The sequence below is a fragment of the Natrix helvetica genome, assembly GCF_964273705.1.
Source record: "Natrix helvetica genome assembly, chromosome: Z".
Taxonomy (NCBI): Eukaryota; Metazoa; Chordata; class Lepidosauria; order Squamata; family Natricidae; genus Natrix; species Natrix helvetica.
The window spans coordinates 40,263,525-40,289,667 of record NC_138554.1 but is presented as its reverse complement, the minus strand read 5'-3'; the positions used below and the strand labels follow the sequence as shown (position 1 = coordinate 40,289,667).

At 40.1% G+C, this 26,143-nt stretch overlaps 1 protein-coding gene across 1 annotated transcript; it reads left to right on the top strand.

Moving 5' to 3' along the window:
* The first annotated feature begins 1,925 nt into the window (after positions 1-1,925).
* DLX4 (distal-less homeobox 4) lies at positions 1,926-25,950 on the top strand. The gene is made up of 3 exons (XM_081933683.1): positions 1,926-2,697; positions 17,558-17,751; positions 24,359-25,950. Exons 1-3 carry the CDS (start codon positions 2,301-2,303, stop codon positions 24,608-24,610), a joined length of 843 nt encoding a protein of 280 aa, XP_081789809.1. The 5' UTR covers positions 1,926-2,300; the 3' UTR covers positions 24,611-25,950.
* Positions 25,951-26,143: the final 193 nt, after the last annotated feature.

Below are 26,143 nucleotides of genomic sequence, written 5' to 3'. Positions count from 1 at the left end.
TGTGTCTGACAGCACAGTAGCTGGGAACCAAGCCCATATTTTGGAGGATTCCTTTGCTACTGCAGAGAGATAATTGTGCTTAAAATGAATGTTGGAGATGGGTAGTCTGATACTTTCAAAATATACCAGTTTGCAACAATTTATAAAGTGAAGTGTTTTGTAGAAAAAATGTTTCATTACCAAGAGTATTTTGCTAAATATCTGTCAGGCTAATGTTAGAGATTCAAAAGTAAGACTACAAATTCTGGATTATGTTTTGATTTGGGAAAGATATTTAAAACAATTGGAATAATGTCTGCCTAGTTTTCTTGTCTAGACTGAGATGGATGATGGTTAGTGAAATTGATGATGGTGTTGGTATAGAGAACCACATTTCAAAATTCATGTGGTTCAATTCATGTGAAAGATTAATTATTACAATAACCTTGATAGGTGGTTAGCCAGATACTGCATAAACATGTACAATGAAGAATAGTCCACCTCTCACTTGTATACTTGACAATCAACATTCACCATTAGGAAAATATTTTCCTTGAGGGTGATATTGTTTCCTCCCATTTTTTTTTCATTCTTCTCTTCCCTACTCTGCTCCATACCCGACTTTGTGGCAACTTTTCTCTGGACAGTTACAAATTCATGTGGGCAGGGGTATTGTTTTACAGCTTGCTAATGGGAATCTCATTGGTAAACCTGTTGAAAATAAGATATACTACATCCATAGATTCCTCTGATCTACTGTTTTTTTATTTAATTCTTTAACACAGTTGTCATGTCACTATTCTCACTAAAAATTCTCTGTAGCAACAGCATTTTTCCTCTGATGCTCATAGACTATATTGATCTGTATTATAACTTTCAAGCTGATGGTTCATTAGCAGTCTAAACTTTTTCTCTTTCTGAAAATGGATTTATCATCCAGTACATCACCTGTTCTCCAAGGATTCTGGAAAAATATGGTAGATGTTTTAATATCACACGTGCATACTCCTTTACTACCTGGGACAAAGTTTGTTTAGCCGTGGAAACTCTATCCAGATTTTTCAGTTGATCATGAAGACTTTTTGCTTTGGTGCAATCCTTAATTTGATTGCACTCTATCCTCTTCCAGCAATCCAACAGAAGAGTCAACACCATTCCTTGAGAGGGAGGAGAGGGAGGAGTAAGAGGAAGAGAGACCACTTAGTGACCATGAACAGTACTATATATATTCAGATAAATTTTTTTTTCATGGCCATGACCAGGTCCCAATCTGGGTAAGTAGTTGATAAAAGAACTTGATGATTTCAATCCCTTTCCCCTTTTTCTTGAATTTATTCCATCATAATGTGACTCTTAAGAGGGGGAAAAAACCCTATCCTATCTTAAATGTGTTGACAAACATTCCATCTAGATTCCTTTTCAAATTTCTAGAGGGAATTGGCCAGGGGAGAGGGGAGGACTTGTCTAGACCTGTTGATGAAGTCGTTTCATATTTAGACACTCGCTTCCTCCGCCTCCCCCATCGGTATTAATTAACAACTGTATCGTTTTCCCCTGAATTTTAGATAGTCCTCCGCCTAGTCCAAGGGTTGACAAACATTTGAAGTTGGACTTCCTCCTCTCCTTTCCCTCTAATATAGGTGAGAAAAATAGACGTGCCCGGACCTGTTGTGCTCCATCCAATCTATCCTCTTATTCTCCCTCTGTCTTCTCCCCTGGGGTGGGGGGGCGGCGGCCGAGGGAGTTACTTAGCCGGCTTGGTGGGCGGAACTTTAGAGGGAAAGCGGCGGCTTTTTCGCCCGGCTGGCGACGCTGAAGCTTTGGAAGGGAGGTCCTCAGGGGCTCCGTGACATCATGCAGCGGGCGGGCCAATTGGAGGCGGCAAGGGGCGGGCTCGGGGATGAAAGGAGAAGGGGGCGAGGCGGGAGGGGAAGGGGGGGGAAACGTCCCCTCGGTGGTTTTCCTCCTCTCTTGTGGGACCAGGCGTGGAGAAAAGAGGGCGCTCGGGGGGAGCTTGGGGGAGAAGGCGAGGAGCGGGCGCCGTTGCTTGGACGCGAGCGACTGAAGGGCCCGAGGAGGAGGCGGCGGAACAACTGCAGACGCTGCAGGTGGCAGTAGAGACGTCGGAGCTTCCCTTTGGCTTGACACGGGCTAAGGAGGCGGCGCTGCTTGAGCATGAAGCTGTCTGGCAGCGGCAACATAGATAGTGGTCGCCGCCGCCGGTCTCTCGAATCGCGGTAGTAGCCGGAGTCGTGGATGCTGCGGCGGCGGCGCCTGGCCTTTCTCCTCGTCCTGCCGCGGAAAGTCCCGCAGATCTTTTGATGATGACGATGAATTCTCTGGCCGAGAGCCTGCTGGGACCGCCGGACCCGTCTAAAGCTGCTTTTCTGGACTTCGGGCTGGGCGCTCCGACTTCTCCTCACCAGCAGCCGCAGCCCTCGCAGCCGCAGCAGCATCCGACCACTTTGGCGGCCCCTTACTCGCTCCAAGCCTTGCACCCGCTGCCGCCGCCTCCGCAGCAGACCCCGCACGACGGCGGCGTCTTTTCTTCTCCTGCCGCCTCCTACGGCAGCAGACCCCTGGCCTATCCCCCTTACCCCGGGGCGGCCGGTGGCAGTCCTCACACCTTCTACCACCACCACCACCACGGCACCTCCTTCTCGACATACCAGCAGACCTCGAGCACCCTGGGCCACGGGACGAGGCTGGAGGAGACGGGTAAGGGGAGGCTGGTTAGTTTGGGCGAAGGGGCGGGAGGCAAGCCCGGGGCGGCTGGAAACCCACCCCCACCTAATTCGGGGAGGGGGAAGGTGCAATCTCCGTTATTTTATCCGGATGATAGGATTCCGACACGGTCACCCCTGAACACCAGTCGAGAACAGCCCCTTCCTCGAGCCACCAAAAGATTGGACTGCAACTCCCGCTGTCCGAGACAACAGGTCCATGGCCTCCGGAGTAATGAGAGTTATAGTACAGCACATCTGGAAGGAAGGGGGCTGAAGGAATGTGGACAGAAATGTGCTGTTTTCGAAGCCTTAGGAGGGAATTGGGGGGGGGGGAGGAAGAGAGGTATAGGAATGGAACAAATCAATATTAGTATCCGTCACTAACAAAGAATGTTGCCCTTTCCTTTATTTGGGGGGTTGGGGTTGGGTTGACATGCAGATTAGGAATTAATGAGAAAGAGATATGAATTGCCCTTTTCTAAATTAAAAGTTATCCTGAGTTTGTTCGTTCAAAAATAAAGCTGAGGTCGCAAATTTAGACGAGACTTCCCTGTTCCATTGCACGGAAAGAGGGTTGAACCACACTGGCCTCTCCTCCGTGGGATGAAAGAGTCCTCAATTCCTCCTGGAGAATGTGAATCAAAAATGGATCGAAAACTTGAGGCCACTCCCAACAAGTGTCAGTGAAATGTTTTTGGTGGGTTTTTTGTTTTTGTTTTTGCATTTGCTCAGTATAAAATCTGCATTGCCTGCCGTTTCGTTTGCAGCACACTCTTAGATCTGAGTTGAGGCAAGCATTTCAATTACTGCACAATTATTTACAAGTAAGGAGTCAATGGGACGGCAGTCTACTTATATGAGATTTCTCTTCCCTGCATGCCCTACTGGCAGCCTCTAGAAATCTAAACTAAGATAAAAATGACAAAAGAAATAGAGCCCAACACTTTATTCAGAAAGGCTACCTTTTTTTGGGGGGGGGAATTGCTTTTGCGATGAAATGAATTACAACCCATTGTGTTATGCCACCCTTAGATAGTACAATTAGAGAGAGAGATCTTAACTCGAATGAACTATCAGATGGAATAGCTTGCACATGATTAAAAAACGTATTTCGATGAACATTTATTTATTTTCTTCCTCGTCCCCCACCAGTTTCCCCCCAAAAAAACAGCACCAGTTTCTCTTCTCTGCTTTTCTCCCCCTCATCCCCATTACCAGGTGGAAAGGGTCTGCTCCCCCTGAACTTCTTGTTCCTGGAGTCCATTTGATAAGCATCAAAACTTCACAGGCCATGGCTGAAGCTCTGGCACATGGATCTAAGGAGGAGAAAGGCAGTCCTCTTGGGGGCAAAACAGGCAGCTCTTGAGTAATGCATTTCTGATGCTCAAGCAGCTAGAGGAGGAAATCTCATTAGTTTCTCTCCTCAAGACCTTTAGAAACTGGGATATTGCTTTTCAGATTGTGTGATCACGATGAGCGCTGAGATAAAATTAAACCAGAGAATACTAGGTTGGAAAAGGTTACTAGTTAGGGTTTGTATTTTAATGAATAGTTGAGCAGTGATTAAATAATGTGCAAGCTTTCAAGACTCTTAATGGAAGAATTGGGGCAAAGATGCACAAAAGTAAAATTAATAATGCTGAAAGTAAAAATAACTACTCCAATCTTGATGGAAAGGATCAGATTGAGGAATGGGCCAAATTGATTTAGCAGCCTGGAGATAATAGGCATTGCAAACTTGTCTGAACAGTACCAAATGAGAAGGGAGAATGCCTGCAGCTCAGTGTTTTTTTGCAACTCCCAGAATTCCCCAGGCTTCATGCTGCCACCAGTCAGCAAGCAGGCTGGAGAGTTCTAGGAACTGGAAATCACACATCTTAAAGTTGCCAAGGTTGAAAAAACTTTGCTCTAGTAACTTTTGGTTCCTGGATGCTATTCTGCTTTGAGACTTAGTGTCTTACATGCCTGTGGTACTCTTTCAAGGTTACATAAGAGACCATGGACATATTTAATATATTTTGTTTTGCTAAGAGCAATCCAGACAAATGATGATATAAAATGATTTAAATGTGACATCTCACTTATTTCTGACCAAAGTCATTTCACCCTGCTGGAATGAAACTTTCTTTTTTGCTAACTGCATTTGTTTATATCTTTCCTGGAAACGTCCCTTTCCTCCCCAGCCCATCTAGATTGAACATGCCTCTGGGCACAGCTCTGTTGTTTTGCTGGTTTTCATTGCTATGTCAAACAACCAGGTACACTGAAGTGCTCTATAAATAACTTACTACAAGAGGTAGAAATTGTTCAGGAAGCCACCTGGAAAAATTCAATAGCAGCTCAAAGGTAGATGATATAGGACTGAAGCTTTTGTTGATGTGCAGAGTGTCTCTTTTTACTCCTACTGCTTGGATATTTTCCATCCTCTTGATATAGTGCTTCTAGAAGGAACAGGAATTAAGACCTGTTTTTTCCCCCTGGATTAAGTTTTACCCCTAAATCTGGTCTAATCTTCAGGTTTTAGACTTCAACCTCTAAAAGTTCCTGCATTCAATAAATTGAGTCAGATATGCCATGTTGCTCCCCATATCTGCACCTGACAATTTATATTGTTTTAGTCCCTCCACTTATGTATTCTTTTTCATTAGCTTTCTAGTCCAAATTCCTCTTCAGGGAAAAATAAACTTTCCATTTCCAGGATGTTCCTAGAAACATTTATCTAATTATCTATCACTTTGGATTGGAGATTACTACTCATTATCTTTTGGCACAGAAAATGTACTGTTTTGCTTTTGATTTTCTACCATCTTTATTAAGAGCTTTCTTCCAGGCCTATGTTCAAGGACACTTAGTCTAATGATATAGGAATTCTTTCTTTCCAATCCCTTCTTCCACTAAAGGATGCCATTTTTGTCCATGTTCGTGGGATTTCTAAACGTTTGAGAAACTTGATGTTAGTAGAATCCTTTAATATAATACTGGTTGACTTTTAAAATTGTATACTGCATACAAAAATATGAATAACATTCTTGTTAATTTACAACACAGGAACTGTTTTGAAACTGTCCCTTGAAGTCATACAACTTGGCTTCAAACTAAGATCACAAGAAACATACTGTTTAAAAATGAAATTATCTTCTAAACTGTGAATTTACATAAACCGAGTTCTGTTATTTCTTTTGGAGCCAGCTGAGGTTTTTAAAAACTATATAATTTAAAAGAAGCAACAGCACTTTAAAAAACCCTCCATGGTTTTTAAATGTAAAAATCAAAGGTTGTAGTTTAAGTATTAATTTATGCTTTTATTTATTTTTCTTATCTAGCAAGGAAATGCTTTGGAGAAGAGAAAATAAGTACTATAACATTATTTATGTTTTAGAATGCACTAGTGAAATTTTTAAAAGGTTACTTTATTCAGCTATAGTAACTAATGCTATTTTTAAAACTTGGAGCAGTGTTCCTTTCTAATTGTAAAGGTATTCTGACTTTAAGGTTAATCCATAACCCCTAGGCTATATGTCTCACACACACCCCTCAACCCCCATCTGTCCAAATTTCATAGAAACCTTTCCCAGAATTCCATGAGACCAGTTTGCTAAATTTAAGGGAGGCTCACATTAGTTTGCTTTAAACAATGCCTTGATGTACACACGTGAAAGGGGACAATTTACAGAATTGTTCGGTGATCAACCGCTGTCAGAAAGATAAAGGGAACATGGACATTAGAGATTCAGAGAGAGATATCTTCCCTTGCCAAAATAAAAGCAGGGGTTTTTAATTTAAGCATATTAAGAGCGATTTACCTGCAGTGATGGCAATACTGGAAGCAAAATGCTTCTACAGTTGGTGAAAAGCAAAGAGACGCTCTTCAATTTTTGGAGAAATAGCCTCGGCTCGCCCCTTGCCTGTTTCTGCAAAGAAAAGAATCCCTGGGTTAGTAATGCCAGTGCGTGCTCCCTACTGAAGTTAGGTGTTTATTAAATGTCCCTTATTTACTTGTACTATATACTTTTTTTTAATTTTAATTTGTACCTGTCAAATGAACACGTGAAAGAGAAAGCGTCCTGCTACCGTGTGAAACTAAATGCAGCAGCCAGCGAAAAGGGTCCCTCGCTGGCCCTTTGACTGAAGAACTAAAACTATTTAAGGCGAGACAGTCGATCCCACTGGCAGCTAATTAATTAGCATTTACTAATTGTTATGAACCCGAAGAGTGGGGAAGGGGGGAGCCCACAGCAAATATTCCAAATCAGGCAGCAAGGAACCGCGGCTGTAGTGCGCGCGCGCGCGCGCGGCCCTATTGAAGGATTGAGCGATCTCCGTTTCGGAACTGTGTTAATTTTCACTCCGATTTGTGGACTAGACAAAGCGCTTCGTTTTTAATTGCTAACGTTTTCCAGGTTTGTTCAGAAGGAGGTCGCCGCGGAGAGTCTGTTCCCCCATCGCGGTTTGCTGCATCATCCAGCTGTTGTTGCTGGGGACAATGTATCAGCCACGGGAACTTTCTCCGACGTGGTTTATTCAAGCGTCACCCACCACCGCGGTGGAAAGCTGATCTTCATGACTGAGTTACATCGGCCCAGCAATATAACAAAACGTGCTAAAATCCATAGAAGTTTTTTAGGCTAGACTCATTCGCTAAGCCACAGAGCGACCGTGTTTTATTGAACAAAACACGCCTGGCTGGGTTCGCATAATGCCTAATCAAACCCAAACAAACCTATTATGGTTTAATTTGAGTAGGAACCCAGCCCTATCTTGCGCTCCTAAGAGTACTTCCCAGTAAGTTAGTTTAGTCTGCTGAATAAAAAGTCGTTCCCTTCCAGTTGAATGGGCTTCGCCTGAACTGCATCTCAGCGCAGTTTTTTGCTTGAAGTTTGTGGGAAGATCAGAAGGAAGTGACGATCCCCTTCTATTGTCCGACGAGGTGGCTTTCCATCAGACATAGGTAACCTACCTGGTACACTCGAAATGGCTGGGTCTACATTTCCCATCATCTTTTGCCATTGATCACCCTGGTTGGACATGATGGGGGTTTAAATCAAACACAGCGGGAAGGTACCAGGTGATTGCCTATTTCTGTGGCTATTTCCTTGGAGCCGTACATCATTTCTTCCTTCGTGAGAGTCTTCATAAGCATTTTCCTACCCGCCTTTCAAATGTCTTCCAAAGGGCGGTTTACAAACATAGGTTGGACTACAAACATAGGTTGGACGCTACCGTTGCCGCTCTTAAGACAAGGAGGTCGGCAGGATTTGAGGCTGAGGGGAAATCTAGCTGCATCTTCGAGGCGAATGAACGGCGATGCCCAGTTCCTGTTTACTCAGAAAGAAAACCCACACTCATTTCACAGGCCTTTCTCCGTGCGTGTAAATCTATCGTTGCAATCCTTACCGATTTTTAATACATATATTTTTAATTTTTGGTAGTGAACCGGCTTGTGTAGAATTGCACCGTGAAATTGAATTTCGGGGAACTCAACAAACCTGCCCGGGGATTGCGCTGTGTGAAGACGCAGTCTTGTGCGGATTTTTCGGGTTTTTTTACTTTATAAATAGGGGGTGGGGGTCGTCCTTCATTCAGGCATTGCTCCGAGATGGGGAAAAGAATATGAGGCTGAATACCGAGCTGCTGGAGGAAACAGGGGAGCCTGCGCCCCACTCTCTCCCCTAACCACACCCTTCGCGCAACAGGTGGACGGCGGAGCGTTTGGACTCTTCCTTGAAACTCACCCACGGCCCTTGAGCGCTGGAGGGTCGCTTGGGGTGAATCGTGCAACTCAAAAGCGATGCCGGTCAGGAGGTGTTAAATAGTTGTTAACCCCCCCCCCCCTCCCAAGAAGCCGAAAGTAACAGTGCCCGGGTCATGAAATGGACGCGTTATGTGAGTCAAAGAAAATGAAAAAGCTCACTTTGGTAAGCTTAAAACAGTTTTAACAGTTCATGTGTTTTGGAACCTGAACTGACCTTTCTTTTTACGCGAAGCCAATATTCAAGCGGATTTCCCATGTCCCACCGCCCTGAATAAGATACTAGTTTCTCTGTTGCACATCTGCCTCGTTTCTATTCTGTTATTCTCCTGCCTGATGTAGTGGAAAACCCTAATTCCCCATTAATTCTTACCTTTACCTTTAGTGAGTTTCAGCTCCAGGTTACTGCTAAATCTTCAATCTTCCCTAATCATAAGCTGAATTAGAAATCAACGTTTCAAATAGATCAGCCAATAGAAACTTAAGGGCTCTTTGATTCCACTTTTAAAGGAAACCAAAATCAGTTTTATTTAGCAATTAAAGGTACAAACCATTAGATTCGCCTTCTCTCTGTCAAACAAATTTCACTTTACTTATTTGTAAAGGGATGTATAATTTAAGCTAGTAGAGCTGGTAGAAGCTAAGTGACTGGTAATTTATTTAAATGCATATTAGTTTATTGTATCTGACCCTAGTTTTAGAGTAATTAGCAGTTATTAGATAATGGGGGCAAACGTGCCAGTTTTCACTTAGCGTTCTTGTAAATTTCTCCTTCCCACGCATTCACAAGGTTCCTATTATCTGTCTCGGGCATATTCTTCTTGTCTTTATTATTCTAAGAAGCCTGCTAACAGACAATAGAGTTCCTTTAAAAAAACAATAACTAGGGGAAACCCCAAAGAGTTTAAGAGACAGTTTATATAATACAATGGGGGGGAAAAGCAGGCGTATTTTGTGTGAGAAAAAAAAATCCACATTAAGAAAATACAGTTATTAACTTAACGGACGATTTACAAAATAGAGAGAAACCATTCAAATTTCCAAGAATTCTTTATTACACAGATTATTTCTAGACGAAAGGGGGAGGGGTGGCGTTTAAACCTTTACCGTCCTCCCTCTGATTTTCTAATCAGATTGGGAGGTGCCTTGGGAAAAGCTAGTATCTAACCATTGCGTGGTTTATTAAGAACGGTTTTGGCCAATATTATTTCCTCCCAATCCGCGGATGGACAACACAGACAAAAACAACCAATTTGCATTGGCATCTCCAGGCATTGGAGATTTCGGATTGGATCTGCGTTCCAATCCGAGTTCCCCAATCGAAGGGGGGGAGGGGCGGAATAGCTGCAGAAGGAAACCCCTCTTTGGAGATCGTATGGCTCTGGTGCATCATCTCAGACACAAATTTTCCACAATTTGCCTTTATACACTTGTTTGTTCTATGCAAACAAGAGAGTACCGCATCGTATGCCTAATTACAAAGACGGAATGTACTTGAAAGAAGAAAAGGAAATAAATGCACAATTCGATGGATTTCCCCTTCACTCTGCCCCTCCTCGTCCTTTTCGCTTCTCACCTTTCTGGGGGCCTCTCAAGCTGCTTCAGTTTGGAGAAAAACACACTCCATCCCGAAACACAACCTAAATGCAGTGGCGTAGCAGACGGATACAAACATGCTGGTTAATAAATACCTAAATTTTGGAAGGAGAAATTTGGGTCTAGCTAAAGGGGAGTCCCGTTGAACTTGGTAGGGCGTGTCTCGTCCTGCCTGCAATTCAATCTCTGGGGTTTGCAGGTCCGGCTCCAGGCCGGCGGATATTCGAAGCATCTCTCTCTCTCTCTCTTTCTCCTTCCCTCCCTCTTTTCTTCGAGAGAGAACAAGTTTGAGGTGTGGCTCTCCCTTTTCTTTTCTTTTTTCTTTTTCTGTTATTACACTTTATCTTTTTAATTAGGGCAGACATGGGCCAGGCGTCTCAGAGTTTGGTCTTGGGTTGATTTTTAAATTAAATTATTCCTTTAGGGTTTCGGATGTGTCTTTTTAAACTCTGTTCTCCGCGGGCTGCGTGGAAGCGGTTGACGCCTGTTCAACTCTCTCTCTCTCACACACATACACACCTCAGGTTGATTTGCCAAATCAACACAACCCGGAGCTTTACAAAAAAAAATTATTATTATTTTTGCTTTTTCATGGAATCCCAGCCCTCTCGATGCTGCCCTTCGAGTTGTAGGGATTTTGTACGGCGGTCTCGTGTGTCGTCGGTTTTGTTCAACAATAAGAAGACCGCCCGACTGAGGCAAACGCGAGCGAAGTTGCAAAGCTAGAGCTGGATTTTAGGTGGCAGCCCTGCTGAAATAGGGGCGGGAGTGCTTTTGAGTAAAGACAGCCTCGCCATAAGCGTTATCGATTAAAGTGGTGGTAGGGGCGAAAATAAGGCCGAACTTCAGGGGAAAGTGGTTTGGGGAACAAATTTATAGTTTAGATCAATGCCGGAAAACTTACTTTCCCTCCCACTATTTTCTCCAGCAGCCAGAACTACTGAAATTCAGTTTTAATCATCTCAGAAAATTCATTAGTTCGGTTTAAATCGATTCGATGCCCATCAGATCGAATCATTTAATTCCTCACTTAATAAACCGATTTTTTTCGTTTTGTTTTTTAAGGAGTAGATCTTTTGGGAACATCAAACGGGCTGAAATCATCACTTGACACGTGTGCCGCCATATTCGTTTTGAATATGATGATGATGATGATGATTAGGCAAAAAGATACAGTGACGAAAAGGCAAAGACAAAGAGTTTAACCCATTAAACTGACCAAATCCAGTTATTGGATTTGAATCGATTGCAAGATAGCTGCCTGAAAACGGGGGAGGGGGCTTTATTTTCCTCATAACTCAGTCGAGTTCCAATATTTCCACTCCGTCTCTTCTACAAGGCAGATTAATAACACCACTCAACCATCGTTGAGATGCTATAAAGATATATAGGTTGATACTTATTGACTGCAAATAAGCACTCCTCTACTTAATATTCCCCAGGAGATTCACCTGTCGGCTTTCATCTCAGTTGTAATCTAGTCCATATTGACTTTCTCTTCTGTGTTCAGAGTGTAGTAAACGGGATTTTATTTAAATACGACATAATCTTGCCTTTGAAAGTTACTTCTTCCAAGGAGGTAGACAATAACGTTCAAAAGCGTGTAATTACACTTTAAACAAACTTACAAAAACAACATTTTCTTTGTATTCTTGTCCGTGTTGGGAGGCAGGAAGAAAGGCTATAGATGGATTTCTGATTTCTGCCTTGCTGTTTTCTATGGCATACTTCATTTTTGCGCAGGATTGCAGCACTTAATGCAATCTAAACACCTTTACTCAATTGATTTGTTTGGGGAAGTAAATGTGCACATAGCAGTTGTCACCTTAATCGAAGTGCCTACTCAGAAGTAAGATCACCAGAGGTCTGTAGTCATTTCTCCGTCCTTTCCCCCTCCTTAATATTGAAACTCGTCTTAAAAGTGACATGGACTTTCTCCCCCTCCCCCAATATCTTTATCTCCACCTTCTTTTTCTTAAGTGAAAAGTTGATTTTGTTTCTGGCTGCGTCCTAATCCTTTCCAGTAAAGCCTCCAGCTTTAAACCTGAATCATTCGCTTTGGCTGGAACATGAATCAACTTTGTAGTGCCAGAGCATATTCTTATAACACCCACCAAGTCTCCAATTCTACACCCTTCTGGAACTTGATATCAGTGCATAAAATTGAACTTACTTTTGGGTAAAGCTTGCAGAACAGTCACCTTAGGATAATTCTGAATTCTGATCCTAAACTCCACTGTGCTGGGTCCTTATTGGGATTTAGCAAATAATCAGTATGTCATTCTGTAGATTGCACAGCTTTTATCCTCTCGGCAATGGTTCTGACCTTCATAGGTGTAGAAGTTGTCCTTTCAATCAACTAAACCTTCAGTTGCTGAAATCTACGCTCCATTACTTAAACTTGAGGGTGCTTTCTGCTTGACCTATATGAGAAGCAGAGGTTTACAACCTAAGTCCCAGGGCCACATGAGGCCCCCATATGCCTCCAAAGGCATTCCTTTTATTATCTGACTGAATTAAAAAAAACTAAATATGAAAGTAGAGACTATATGGATATATTTTTATTATAATGTCAATGTCAAATTTGATTGCTCCTTCCATGATTTTTGAGAACACAGCTCCAGGCATAACTTTTGCTAACAGTTGTACGTGCAACACCAAGTCCATCCTTGGCCCAGGAAAGTTGGGCACTTCTGGTTTACAGAAAACTCTAGTATATTAAGTCATAATATCAAGCTCCAAGGAAAATCACCATAGTTATAATGATTGAGGATAAGGGGTTCCTTTTTTGTCAAATCCTCATCTGGAGGTCATCAGGTTGGGAAAGGATTGGAAGATGAGCCAATTAAAGTGATTCAGATAAAAATCCAAACAAGATTAGGAAATTAGGCACACTCTGAAGGAATGTTAGCTGGCAAGCGTAGATTGTATGAATCTGGTCCAATGCAAGATGTCTGAGTCAATATGATTACTAAATTTGAATAAGCTGCATTATTAATACTATTGACTGTATTTGCTACCTTTCTATTGAGTGAGATAAGAATCATGTTTATAGTACTTAGCATAATACATCTTATAATTTTATGTTAGTGATAGTTTTATCCAATTACCCTAGGGAAGAACAGCCTACTTCCCATCAGGCATTGCTGAATTACTATTTCCAACATTCTTATTGTTGATCATACTAGGTAGGCTGCTATGAACTATAGTTCAGCAATATGTGGGCCACGGGCTCTCCAACATCCCAGCAAGGAAGGACAGTCATATGCAGTCATATAGATGGGATGACAGGATTCATTCCTCCCTTGAACTCTAATACACCATTTTATTTGTGGCAATGGCTCTTCTGTGGGTTTAGTTTGCAATTCAATGTGCTGGACAAATTTAGGCAAGAGTTTTAATTGAGTAAATGATGCTACAAGAATGCAGCCAGTGTTTTGGTTCATCCATGGTTCAGTGAGTTGGACAATACCAAAAAAAGTCAGTTTCATAAACTGTGGTTCAATTAACCACAGCTTAGTAAGCAAAACTAGTTTTGTTTCCATGGTGTTGAAATACAGTAAATGTGTAGCTCTCCTGTGGGTTTGCAACCCTTGTTTTATCAGGAATTGTACTCTTCGTTGATTTTCATCGTATGCATGGTTATTTAAAAATACATTGAATATGATTTGTTCTATGCATTTTTCAGAGTTAGATTTATGCTTATCTGGATGTGAAGTGCATTGAGGTCTTTTAATTTTGAGGAAGGGTGCCTGGAAATGCAGAATGCTCTGAAAAGCTGAATCATCAAGGTTTTCAATCAAAGAGTTGCTGAGAAAGAGAAGGGAAAAAACCAATCTACTAGTTTAATACATGGGATGGAATTTTAAAGGAAAATGATACTTATATTAAATTAGAAGGGTAATTATAAATGTACTGGTAGTTTATTTTCTTCCTTAAGTGCTGCAGTACAGCAAATCCTCTGGCAGCCTGAGTGGGTTTCTTTAGTTCTGCATTGCACCTTTCTTTCAGCTGTCTCCCAAAATGGGGAAAGCCATGTTAAAGGATGAATTATATTCCAGGTGAGGCTTTGTGTCTCTGTGTGCATATAACCACTTATCCAGATCTGTTTCATTACTCCACCAATAGAAGAATTTACCAGGATTGATATTCATTTGTAGGGCTGTGATCCCACCAATATTCCAGCAATGGGGTAGCACCAATCCCAGGACTGAGCTACGTTTTCCTATTGAAGTCTATATTTGATCAGGTTTGCAAAGGATACGTGGTGGTCAGGGTTGAAATGATGTTTATGCATGGATTAAATTCTTCTTTTGGTTTCTTTCACATGCATTTTCTTTGTGTGTTGCTTTCCACCTTAAAAGTCCATGCTAAACTAAAATGCAGCAAAGAAAAAAAAATAAAGGAAAAAAGGTACACTTTAAGGAACATGATTTTTTTCTTTGTAAGCTAAGGCAATGCAGGAAGCCTTTAAAAAGCAGAGTAGCAAACTTTTTTAAAAAATTCTTTTTTAAAAAGATGTTATTATCTGGAGGGAGCAGCATCTTATAATTCCCTCCCACTGTCTCTTTATTTTTTTCTCAGCTTGTCAAAACTTTGTGTCTTGTGTTATCTCTTCTATTGTGGGTTCTCCAGTAGCACATGGATGTGGTTTACTGTGGCGTCTAGGGAGTATTCTTCCTTAAACTGAAGAGTTTGTCTTGCTCTTTGCACATGAACTAAGCTTCTTAATTAAATCTGCACTGGTGAGAATTAAAGGCAGCCCTGTAGAGGGATCTCTTCTTCTTCCCCTGACACAGTTTCAAACCCAGATGAGGGAAAACAAGGCCTCTGATTGGGCCACAACTGCTCTCTGAAACTGTTTGCATTTTGCAGTGTTGCTTTCTTCTGCTCAATTATTTTCTCCCGGGGAAAGGGCAGGTTTTTAAAAACACAGAGGATAATGAGGAATTCTTGCCATAATGCAGTAAGCTTGGAATGCTCATCAAATCTAATAGGCCGGGAAGAACTGGGTACACAAGCTAGATTCTTTGTACAGTGTTGTTGTCGTCGTCGTTTTTAGCAAACTATAGCACTATATCAAAATGCACAGAAAAAATGCCATTGATGAAACATATCTTGCAATTTTGACCTTGTATCTCTCATTCCATGCTCTTCTCTCTGCAGCTCTTTCGTCCCTTTTTAATCCAGAAAAAAATGAATCTTTGAGCTTGAAATACAAACAGATGTCAGGTTAATCCCCGCCCCAAACTTTGCTCTTTTGGAGAGAAGATAAGCTTTTTGTAATAGATTGAATTTAATTGTGCTGCATCATATGACCTTAATAAACACTTTCTATGGGTTCATCCATATTGTTTGCAGCCTAATTGACAGCTGCTTCAGTAGCCTGTTCTTGTTATTTAAACTCCTTCTTGCCCATGTTATCTCAATCAATCAAAAATGACTTAGCCAATTTGATAATTCCATAGTGAAAGAATATTGTTATTAACCAATCAGATCAAGTTATAATATCACAAATAGCACTCCTGCTTCTCTTCATTCTTAATGGCTATGCTTTTCATCTTGCATATTTGGGTAGGCCAGTCAACTTAGCAGGGGCCCCCAACCTTTTGAGTACTGGTTCTGTACCTGAGAGAGGTTTCTCTGTGGACCGGAGGGGGCATGGTTTTGTGTGCTGCCTGCATCCCACAGATGTGGCTTCACTTATTTGGACAGCCCAGTTTCTGGCATGCTGCCAACTGGTGCCAGTCCATGGACCAGGGATTGGGGACTCCTGAACTAAAGTGTTTTCAGACTGTCAAACACTTTTCTGAACAAATGTTTTGTTTGAGCAGAATGTAAGTGAACTAAGAGTGCATGACAGCTTAATTGCCAAATTTCTTTCTTCAGATCACAAGTATTTCAAAGTCATTTGTTTGTTTTTTCTGTTAAATAATCTTTCTGATGATACACTTTATTTGTGCTGAAAATCTACTGGAGCTCAAATTTCTCCCCCAAATTCCCATCTTTGCCATTTATTCAGGGTACATCATTACCTTAATTTAAATCCAAATCCACTAATTAACAGTTCCTTTCTAATGAATTGTTTAGTTTAGATAGTGATTCAAGAAACATCCTTGATTGACATGACTATAGTTTGTGGTGGTTCATTCTGGAAAGAATTATATTTTCTCCAAGACAACACCTGCACATTTGTGGGATATTGGATCCACATTTGGCACTTATCTCCAGTGTCCTCCCCATTCCTACCCCTAAATGGGTGGAAATACCTTGGAGACCCTGGGAGTCAGAGTGATCTGTATTGTATTATAGTTTAGATGCAACTGCCCTTAAAGAAGTAAATTCCAGCTGATGCAAAAGGCTACCAATCAGGGCTTAAATATATAGGGAGACCTTGGACTAAGCCCATCTTTCCAGCTCTTCATATGATTCAGGGGTTTTCCTGAGTTCTTTAATGGCAAAAAGCAATTATCACTATTCAGAATTTAGGAGCATTGACTATGTATCTTGGGTTCCTGTCAATGTATTCTTGTTGGGATCTATAATTCCAATTATTTAATTGTGCCAAGATCAAACAGTGACTTATTGAAGGAGCCCATAAAGATAAATAATACCCATTCTTGGCAAAGGAAGCACTTCCGTTGTAACTTCATCCATATCTAAATTGTCTATCAGTTTAGTTTTTTCATTGGAACTATCAATTATTGAGAGCTGTCAAGTTTCTGGAATTCATTACTCTAGAAGTACATATACCATGAGGTCTAGGCTTATATTTTGCCTTTACATACATTAATTTAATTTTCAGACTGGTAAATTAGGAACAAGGAGCCTCTGAGCATACACAGAATAAATTCCCACCATTTATCATATCCATTATGAGTGGTGAGTATTCTGGTCAGATATCATGATATTCTTGGTACCTTTCAACTTAGAATTAGAATTTGTTTTACATCTACAAAATTAATAGATGGACATATTATGCAGAGTGCTTTCTGGATACCAAATTATAGCATAACAGTAAGTTGCCAAACAACATTTGTGGTTACCTCAGAAATCTGACACGGACAATAGCATCATGTTTCATTGAAATTTATTGCTTTGTTGTTACTGAAAAGTGCCAAAGCAGTTGCAAAGTCAGAAATCCAAGGAATTCACTATTATCTTTATAACCTTGCTTCTGGGAGGCAAAGCAGTATACATGGTGCTTTCCTCTCCAATTTTATCCTCACAGCAACCTTATGAGGAGAGTTAAACTGAGGGATAAACAAGGCACAAAGGTGCTTATTGACCTTCATAATGGAGCGGAGGTGAAATCGGGGGTCTTTTTGTCCAGCATTTTTGCAATAGCCCCATATTGAAATACTAATTTAAAAATTGCAAATAAGTATTGACACAGATATGAATCTCAAGTTTGCTTAAAACCAAGCAGTTCAGTAGCCACTGATGTTGGCTTCAGCTACACATTGAATCTTACTTTTTCTCTTTAATTCTGTTTTTTTCCCAAAAGAACTGGAGAAATCAACCATCATAGAGAATGGAGAAATCCGTATCAATGGAAAAGGGAAGAAAATACGGAAACCACGCACCATTTATTCTAGCCTTCAGCTCCAGGCCCTCAACCAGCGATTCCAACAAACCCAATATCTGGCATTACCTGAACGGGCAGAATTAGCAGCACAGCTGGGCCTGACCCAAACACAGGTGAGATGCTCTATTGATTTGTACCTTCCACTTCTTACCCATCAATCCCTGCTTTCTGAGAGCGATAATCTCCACAACAGCCCTGTAAAATTGGTTAGAATAAAGATGGTGACTTGCTTAAATCTAGCTCTTTCCATCTTGTACAAGGGTATCAAACTTGTGACCTGCAGGCTGGATGCGTCACACACACACCCTTTTAGCAAGGGGGGGGGGGAAAGTTGCGATACGTCACATGATGACATGTCATCGTGAGTTTGACACCCCTGATCCAGTAGATGAAACTAAGTTGCCAAGTGGTTTTTCAACCTTGGCAATTTTTAAGATGTGTAGACTTCAACTCCCATTCATACTGGCAAATTTTATGCTGGCTGGGGAATTCTGGGAATTAAAGTCCACATATTTTAAAGTTCACAAGGTTGAGAAACATCAATCTAGAAGCCACTGGGAGGAATATTTAATATTGAAAAACTGGTGGATGGGAAAGAGATTTTTATCGTGTATTGTCTTCTGAAGGGTGCAGTCTGGATTTCTGTTCTAGATATTAAAAATAAAACAACCACTGGAGTAGGGCAAAGAAATAAAATAAAATAAGGCTGGAGAACCTGATTTGTAGTGTTCTAACTGAACTTCAGCTCCCAATGTCCCATGTCCCTGTTGGCCATGCTACTAGGCCTTCTGAGAATTGTACTTTTCTCAATCTGCTTGCATGTTAACTCTCATAAGTAATTGACCTATAAAGGGATGATGGCTAATGTTTTTCACATTCAGACCAATGTATTATTATAATTGTGATTGCAACCTTTCTTTCCCCACTTTAAAGCCAAGTACGAATGCTATTATTGTGTTGAGTACCCTACAGCCCTCTACTTCTTACTGAGCTGTACCATATTAACATCATTAATTAACCTGATGTTGCAGAAGAACTCTTGCATATCAATTTCAGAAATTCTGGCTTTCCAAGGGTATTGTATACTTTCTCCAGAGTTCTTTTGTTCTTCCCAACTATTTTATGCCTTCACAACTGACCTGGGAAATAGATTAAGATGGCCCCAAATCAACCAGTAACCTTCTTAACTGAGCAAGATTTTAAATCTCTGATCCCTTCCCTGGTGACTTAATTGTTGCACCATGGCTTTAAAGTCCGCTTTCTTGGGAAACTACAAAGATAAAATAAGTAATGAAATAAGTATCACAATAAGTAATACATAGAACAATCTGTTTGCATCAAATTGAAACCCTGCAATAACTTATCTTTTCTGCTGATAACATTGCTTGGAATAGTGGATAAGATGCAATCAGCAAATTTTGGGAAACTCAGATGTACACCTCCCTAAAAAAAAACACCTTAGGAAATAAGTTTAAATGTGGGGGAAGGAAACTTCCAATCAGCTGGATGAGAACTGAATCTGGGTATGGTGGATATAAAATATGGACTGATTGATAAAAGAAAGAAATATGGGCATTATAGGAGATGTTAGGTACCAAAGGTAGATGGAAATGGAGTCATTGCAACATTTCATATAGACATCAACATTTCATAGCAGATTCTATGGATACAAAGTAATAAGTTGATAATAATTGCAGCATTTAATGTGTTAGAATCACTTCCCGGAGGATGCTGCATTCTGTCTTAATAAGATAGGTGATATGTAAGGATGGACATATGAGTTATGAGAACAGGGGAGGTTGTCACTGAAGATATGGCTTGGAAAGACCTGTAAATCTTCCAAGATTCAGTGCTGTCAAAAGTCCCTCACACACAACTGCCTCTTTTACAGATGGCTAAGCCACTTAAAGAGATAATTTGAGACAGATGAATGGCACAGATGAGATCTTAGCCAGAGGAACTTAAAAATGTATTTGGACAAAGAAGAAATTCAAGTAAAAGCATCTATGTGCTTTTGGAAGGCAGGATGGCAGAATGCTAAACCTGTGAATTGTTATAAATAAATGTTCTTTTTCCAGATAGAGCATTTACAAATCTACTATTGATAAATCAGAGAGTGGAACTTGCTTGGTCTTCTTCTACTTATTTGTCCCTTGGAATGCAGAAAGAAACCAAACAGCCAATCATCTTTTCCCAAGAGATTCCTCAGGTTATGAGTGTTCTCGAAGAGATCATCTTAGCTTCTGGATGAGTGTGTGATAGATATTTCACAATGCAGTACTAGTTTATAGAAATGGTGCTACACAAGGCAAGGCTCTGTCTCACTTTCATGTGAAACAATGTTGTGCACCTACAGAAATAGATTATCCATCAAATAGTTGCATGGACATTAAGACCATTCTTGATTTGTTGCTAAATGGAGTACCAGCATGGTGTCATAATCATTTTGTTTTTGGTCATATTCCTAGGCTTTCTTCTCACTGCCAGCACATATGTGAATGAGGCTTAAACTATAGTTAGTTACACTCACATTAAAGAAATACCCCCCCCTCCAAACCACAACACTGCCAAGGTCAATGTCAGGTAATGTAAAATATGTTAGACTTTGTTTATAAGTTGAACTTGAAACAAAACTATCTAGAGATCAACAGAGGGGACAGCAAATTTCACTTCCCTATAGTTTAGGGCCAACAAAATGATGTGTGTAGTCTGCTATATATCAGCAGTTTAAAACTTGCACTTGCATGAAATTTCTCTTTTTGAGCCATAAACGATAGGTACTTGTTTTCTCTAAATAAGCAAGCCTTGCCATATCTCATTAATACATTATTAGTAGTGCCTATTTCTAATCTAGTTTTTATTTAGTTAGTTCAGAACTTGACAACTTTTAAGATGTGTGGACTTCAACTCCCAGAATTCCTCAAACAACATGCTGGGAGTTAAAGTCTACACGTCTTAATATTCTGGGATTAATTCCAGTTTAATTGTTTAATTATGTATAATTATATATAAAATTGCTTTTTAAACTTTGCTAATTATTTTGAGGATATTTTTTCTGCATGAAAGGCTTAAAGTAATGTTTTTAGTAGATTAACTATCGTTTCTAGGTGCACCATTGTTAAGCAACCTTCCAATCCTCTCCGAATCTTCACTGAAATCAAACTCTCAATTTGATTAGAGTTTATGCCATAAACTCCAGCTCCCGGATGCAGTGTTTCTCAACTGTTTCTCTGAAGCTAGGTGGAGAAATTTTGAGAATTGAAGCTAAGATTGAGACACTGACCTATTTTTAAAATGTGTATTCTGGCCCATATAGTATATTTGCCTACTCTTAAAAGGATTCCCAACCTTTTGGTTAAGATGTAGGTTAAATGCAGTTTAAGGCAAATAAGTTCTCTTTTCTGCTTTTAAGGAGCTACGTGAGTAATGATTACTTGATCACACTAACACACTTGTTTTTTTTTAGAAATTGTGACTTGTCAGCTCAGTGCACTTGTTCAATAAAAGTCCGGGATAAACTTTTTTTAAAAAAAGAGAGAGCTGGAGGTGGTTTCAGGGAGGTTTCTCTTCTCCTGGGCTGAATGCATATCTTCTTTGTCCGGAAAATTTCCTTCTGGGCACACAGGCTTTGCTGGTTTCTGAAGCAGTACAAAAGCTTTCAGAACCTGTTTTCTGGGGACGAAAATGGGATGTGTTCACACTGTAAGCAGCAAATCCTTGTTTAGACTGCCTTTTTTGGAGTGTGAATGAAGGAAATCTGTATCACAACGAACATATTTTGATGATGTTAGACTTTCTTCTATTGCTGAAGTTTGCAGGGTTGTTGCTTGGGTAGTTCAAACAGGATTTGCTCACATATATATTGATGTGTTTATTCTCGTATTTCTTTGTCATTGTTCACTTTATCCCATTTTACTTTTGTTTGCATGTCTTTTCATTTTTCTTCCTATTATTGCAAGCCATCTAGAGTGGCCTGAGTGAGATAGGCAGTAAATGTAATAATAAATAATAAATAAACAAACAAACAAACAAAAATCTAAGAGGCCAATGAATGTTGTTTGAGCATGCTCAGTAGCCATAGCCTAGTTTGATCTTTGCTAGGGGGATGGGGGACAGAAAACTATGAGGGAGATTGAATTATCAAAATTCTGATTGGTTCCACTAGGATCTGCAACATTATACTTTAGCCCCATTGGTTCTAACTAAAAGCATATCTAAACATTCTATAACACTATTGGTGTGGGTCAGTGTTTTTTTTCAAACTTGGCCATTGTATGTTTTACGTACTTCAACTGCCAGAATTCCACAGTCAGAATTCTGGTTGGGGAATTCTGGGAATTGAAGTTCACACATCTTAATCTGGCCAACTTTGAAGACAGCACTGTTCACACATCTTAATCTGGCCAACTTTGAAGACAGCACTGTAAGATTGAACATACCAAGGATTCTTATGCTAATAATAGGCTGGACCTTGGTTTAGCTACACAGCACTTATTGAATAATGATTTGCTGTGGTGGTGGAAACAACTCATGGCCTTTTAATACCAGTCTTTCAAATTACTGGGAATTGCTCAGGTAATTTAGCTAGAAATGCTGAGACTTGAACCTAAGATCTTCTGTTGGCAAAGCACATGCTCTTTATCACTAGTCTCTGGCTGACTATCAAGCAGAGCTTTTTTTTAAAGATTAACCACTTGACAGGGTTAAAGCTAATCTATCAGATCACAATTTAACACATTTTAAGAATATTCCCTTCCTTGTAACTCTAGCTTCTCTCCCCCACTCCACCCTTCAGTGGTAATTTTGTTTAGTAGGCAGCCTTTCCCTTTTGCTGGTTCATAGGTGAAGCAAGCAAGATCATACAGGGAACAGACATGTTAAAGAAAGAAATAGGTAAAATCCCAGAGAGGGAAATGCAGGGTAAGCTGAAGGAAGAAAACACATTAAAAAGGATAAAGATTGACATTGTATCCCTTTCCCTAAAAACTCACTCCTTGCTTTTGACTGCTTAATTTTCAGCACGTTCAGCCTAAAAGATATTTTTCTTGCTCTCTTTTTTTCAGAAAGTTGCAGACTTGCTATCTTGATTCTAAAGTCTTCTTCTGTATTTTCTTTCTGCATTTTAAGTTCTTATCTGATGCAATGCATGGCACTTGAGCCAAATCTGCAAACTAATCAAAAAAGGTAGCGTCCCCGAACCGACGAGGGCTGCGGGGAGTGGGTGGGATCTCTTGCTTCAGACGCCTGTAGTTTTCCTTTTCCTCAACATGCCCTGAAGATCAGACTTTACACTTTGCCCTCCTTCAATCTTTCCACAAGTGCCTTTGTGCAATCGGCTTTGGAGGTGGGGGAAGATGGGGAGGGGGAGGAGCCCTGCTTGAAGCAACCAGCTAAGCCCAGGGTTAGGCTTCAGCAGAGAGCCCAAGAAAGACATGTGAGAGCAGGCTGCCTGAGAAACGTTTAAAATCGTGCTGCTCTTGGCAAGAGCCCTGGGAAATGGGAGGGGGGTATTTGCTTGTTTTCCATTTTACAGATGAGGGGAATTAAGGAAGAAGCAAAGAGACAAGACCACCACTCGAAGGTAGCAGGAGCCACTCAACAGTCAACTTTTTGCCATAAGGGTGATTTATATTTGCATGTATGTGTATACAAACAGACCATCTTTCAATTTGAGCATTCAAGGATGGTACCAAATAATAAAATGCAGAGTACAAAAATAATTCAGAGGCAGAAATGAAAACCAGTGCAAGCCTTTATTATTAATTACAAGTCAGGCAAAAATACGTGTTTTGGCCACATTTCCAAATGAAAGCGCAGTGGGTGATGAATGCAACTCCTATGGGACTGTGTTACATACTTTGGGAATGATGCAGGCGAAGGTGTTTCTACTTTGTGCCATAGGGGTACATCTTCCAGTGTAGACATTGTCAAAGGGGGCATGTCTACTGTTTGTAACGCCCAAACAGATTTGTAGCAAAAGCAGTGGGCATTCAGATAATCTGAATTTAAGCAATTTAGTGCCTTTTTCAATATAGGCACTATGTGAGTCCAATATTTTGTATTATTTTATATATAAAAGCTATTACTTTGGGGAAAGGCTGGAACTGTATATCCAAAGGCCTGTATTATATAGTATGTGATGCAACTCCACTGTGTGACCTGATTTCCTCTGTACTTTGCATTTTGGCAACACTTAACAAATTCATGTCAGATTTAACAGTGACCATCACTTTATATAGATGTCCATGTAGGCCTAGGTCCAGGGTTACCTGAAATTTAGGTGAACAAAATCTTGAAAAGATGAACAGAACCAACAGAATTAAAATCACTCTTCAGAAACTTTTGAAAAAGTATCTCTTTAATCTAAGAACATGAAATTTTCTTCCTTTTAGCATTTCCAACTTATCCAATAGCATTCATTTGTTATTTTCAAATGCCTTGGTATTCATGAATTTTAAGGATCTTGGAACAAGGATCATCTTACAAAAACCAATGAGGAAAAATATATATAGAATTCTTCAATCTAAATAACAAATTTAGATTGTTATTTAGATTGTTATTCTGCTCAAATAACTATGAGTAGAAACATTAGGTAGGAAGAAAATAACAGCCATTAAAAGTAGAAAAATGTAGTTGCAAAAAGTTCTGGATTAAACTCCTCCAAATTTTACTGTAGCTGTTCATGCGTTCTCTGCTTGCACCCATTTTCTCTTAACCCAGGTCAAGATTTGGTTCCAGAACAAACGTTCCAAATTCAAAAAGATTATGAAGCAGGGCTCCAGCATCCAAGAAGATAATTTACATAGCTCTTCATCTTTGTCCCCATGTTCACCCAACATACCTCCTCTTTGGGACATCCCCATGGCATGCAAAGGACCTCCTCTGCCTTCTAACACCTACATCAACAGCTTTGGACCTTGGTACCAACAGCCACAACACCAAGATGCCATGGGAAGGCCTCCAGTCATATGACAAAGACAAAAATTGGAATGTCAGACCATCTCATGTGCCCTTTTCTGTAAACCTCTGACCAGCTTTCCTGGTATAGGGTGGAGTTAATGGCTTCTTTGAAGGAATTTCCAGACTTTTTCCCTTGACAAGAAGCCCTCTAGCTGAGATGACTGCCAATATAGACTTCCCTTCTCTGATCCAGGGCCATATCTAACAATGGTGACAGAATATGTGATGTAGAGGTTGGGAAAGCGCCCCAGATCCCCTTGATTGCAAGTCAGGAGCCGCTGAGAAGAACCTCTTCAGTGGAAATTTATGAAAACAGTGCCTGTGTTATGGTTCCAAAGATAAGCTCATGAGTAATGTGGCCCTACATAGCATATTGTATAGTTGTATTAGGAATATTTTTGTTGCCATGAGTTTTGTTTACTTCTGTCAAGATTTCTGTGCCTTAAACAGTTTTGATAACAGATATAAATGAAATTGGTGTAAGCTTTTTTCCCTAATGTAGAGCTTCAGGCAGGGGTGAAAAGATTTCATCTTTTGTATCTCTGTCCATTATGCAGCTAGATAAAGGCATAGAAGCATTTATTCTATTTTTATGGCAATCTTAGTATAGCAGAACAGAATTCTATTTCAGAAAGGTATTAGAAAAATGGACTACTGAATTGGGTAAAAAATCAAAAATGAAAGACTATGCAAGGGGCAAGGAATCTGAGTTTTTCTGTCCCCACTGGACTCCATCTCCTATCAGCACGTCTGATTATAAAAGAGGATGGGTTTTGAAGTCCAACAGTTCATGGTACAGCTCCATACCCTTTTGAACATGGCACATGATTTGGGAAGTAAAATGCTGGTTATTCTGGAGATTTCTTCTCATGGGATTAAATTGGCAAGAAATATAGTATATCCATCAAATTGTGTTCAATATTTTCCCACCTACAAAATAAATTACAGTTGTAGGTAGGAATGACTATAAATAGCCCCCAATTTACAAACATCAGTAAGTAGGTTTTGAAAATACTCAGAACATCATAAAGCCAATTTCTTAAAGATTATGTTTTAAGAAACCAAGAATTGTGTTTACAATTGACAAAAAGTTTATGGAATGTAATCCCCATAGTTGCCTGATGAAGTTTTTTTGGGGGGAAAACATATTTGCTTCAACCACTGTATGAAGTCCTCCCCATTTGAATAACTTTACCTGAATAATTTTAATTTTAGGTATCCTCCACAATGCTTTGCCAAGCAGAATGACAAATGTTTTATTTATTGAAACAAAACTTTTGGTATATTGTATTGGTTTCTCTTTATAAACAGAATGTAAAATTATAAATATTTTCCTTTTTTTGGTACACATACATTTGTTATGCCTTTTCTTTACTTGGCTAGCAAAGTGTGAAGCTTAGGTTAAACCAGAGATAGTGATAAAGGATCTTCATGCTAATTCCTGCAAACTTAATTCATGGGTGCAAATAACACCTTGGGAAACATTGGTCTCTAGCAGAACATACAAGAATTTGGTAACAAAAAAACTCTGTGGAACTTCACACA